Consider the following 1,478-nt stretch of genomic DNA (forward strand, 5'->3'; position numbering starts at 1 on the left):
GTATTTGGGGTTTGAGAGGACAGTATTTGGGGTTTGAGAGGACAGTAGTTTGGGTTTGAGAGGACAATATTTGGTTTAAGGAGACATCAGTTTTAGAGGACAGTAGTTTTAGGATGTTCAGTCCTCTGGTTTTTCCCAGCTGTTGCATGACGGAGAGGGGGGGGGGGGGGGGAGGAGGGTCAGGTCTGCCAGACTGGCCCTCATCCAGACCGGACTGCCGTCCTTCCTGTGGGACGGGTCGGGTGGTTCCTGCCACAGTCTCAGGGACGCTGCACAGAAGGGGGGGTGGGGGGGATCAGCAGACTTTGATGTTTAACACTACGTAACACTAACTTATTAACTTTAGTTTTACAGTTATTTTTTGAATTTATGGTCAATAAACCTCATTTATAGGAAATTATGCCTAATGTTTGAGTTAGAAAAGCAGAAATTAGGAATTATTGAGACTAAAATGAAAGGAATGGATGTTGATGATAATCACAGACTGGAATATGTCAACTTTTACTCAACACTATTTCAACAACACTTCCATTTGTTTTACAATGCTATAAAATAGAATAAGACCCAAAAGTAATGAAAGTAGAGATTTGTACTTGGCAAAGAGCGTTGGAATCAATCATGTTATTTTGGGGAATTAAAAACAACATTGGTATAGGAAAACGGGTCCATTTCCTTTAATTTTAGTCTAAATAATTCCTAATTTCTGCTTTTCTAACTCAAACATTAGGTATAATTTCCTATAAATGAGGTTTATTGTAAAACTAAAGTCAATAAGTTAGTGTTACGTAGTGTTAAACATCGAAAAAAGTGACAAACGTTGAAAAAAGTGACAAAAAAGCTAAGAAAAAGTTAAAAACATCGATAAAAAGCGTCAACAAAAGTGTTGATTTTTCCATTTTGACGTGAAGGCACCACGAGGGTTAAAGAGTTTGGCTTCTGTCCCCACCCCCCCCCCCCCCCCCCCCCCCCTCCAGGTGTGTGTGGCGCCGTCTCCACCATCTGGTTCCCCATCGGCGCCCACCACGAGGAGCACCTGATGGCGTTCGGCGTGTCCCTGTACGCCGGCTGGGTCGGCTCCGGTCTCTGTCTCCTGGGGGGCTTCGTGGTCTTGTGTTGCCGCGGCAACGACCCCGGGACCCCGAGCCGGGACAACAGCTTCTACTACTCCCGGCAGAGGGGCACGGCCACGCCGCTGGACCCCCCCGCCAACCACGCCAAGAGCGCCCGAGTGTGAACATCCCCTCATACCCTTTCTGTACTAGGGCTGGGGGGGAGGGGGGGGGGGGGGGGGGGGAATTGAAAATCAAATATATCGTGATTTACATTGATTTTGTTCTAGGTTTGTTTTACGAAATATTCAACTTAGTATTTTCTGTTCATACAGTGCCACCGAGGAAGACTACATCCTATCTGCTTCCTGCAAAACACAAAATTTGGGAAATTACCAGAGCAAGGGGAATGAGAGGAGGGAAACGCCA

General features: G+C 46.1%; 1 protein-coding gene across 1 annotated transcript in view; it reads left to right on the forward strand.

Moving 5' to 3' along the window:
* LOC116679292 (claudin-11) overlaps positions 1-1,272 on the forward strand; it is a 3,148-nt gene extending 1,876 nt beyond the window's left edge. The window contains exon 3 of the mRNA XM_032508971.1: positions 975-1,272. Coding sequence (XP_032364862.1) covers positions 975-1,234 — 260 coding nt within the window. The 3' untranslated portion in view covers positions 1,235-1,272. The remainder of the gene's footprint in view (positions 1-974) is intronic.
* Positions 1,273-1,478: the final 206 nt, after the last annotated feature.

This window comes from Etheostoma spectabile, unplaced genomic scaffold, assembly GCF_008692095.1.
Source record: "Etheostoma spectabile isolate EspeVRDwgs_2016 unplaced genomic scaffold, UIUC_Espe_1.0 scaffold00010170, whole genome shotgun sequence".
Classification (NCBI taxonomy): domain Eukaryota; kingdom Metazoa; phylum Chordata; class Actinopteri; order Perciformes; family Percidae; genus Etheostoma; species Etheostoma spectabile.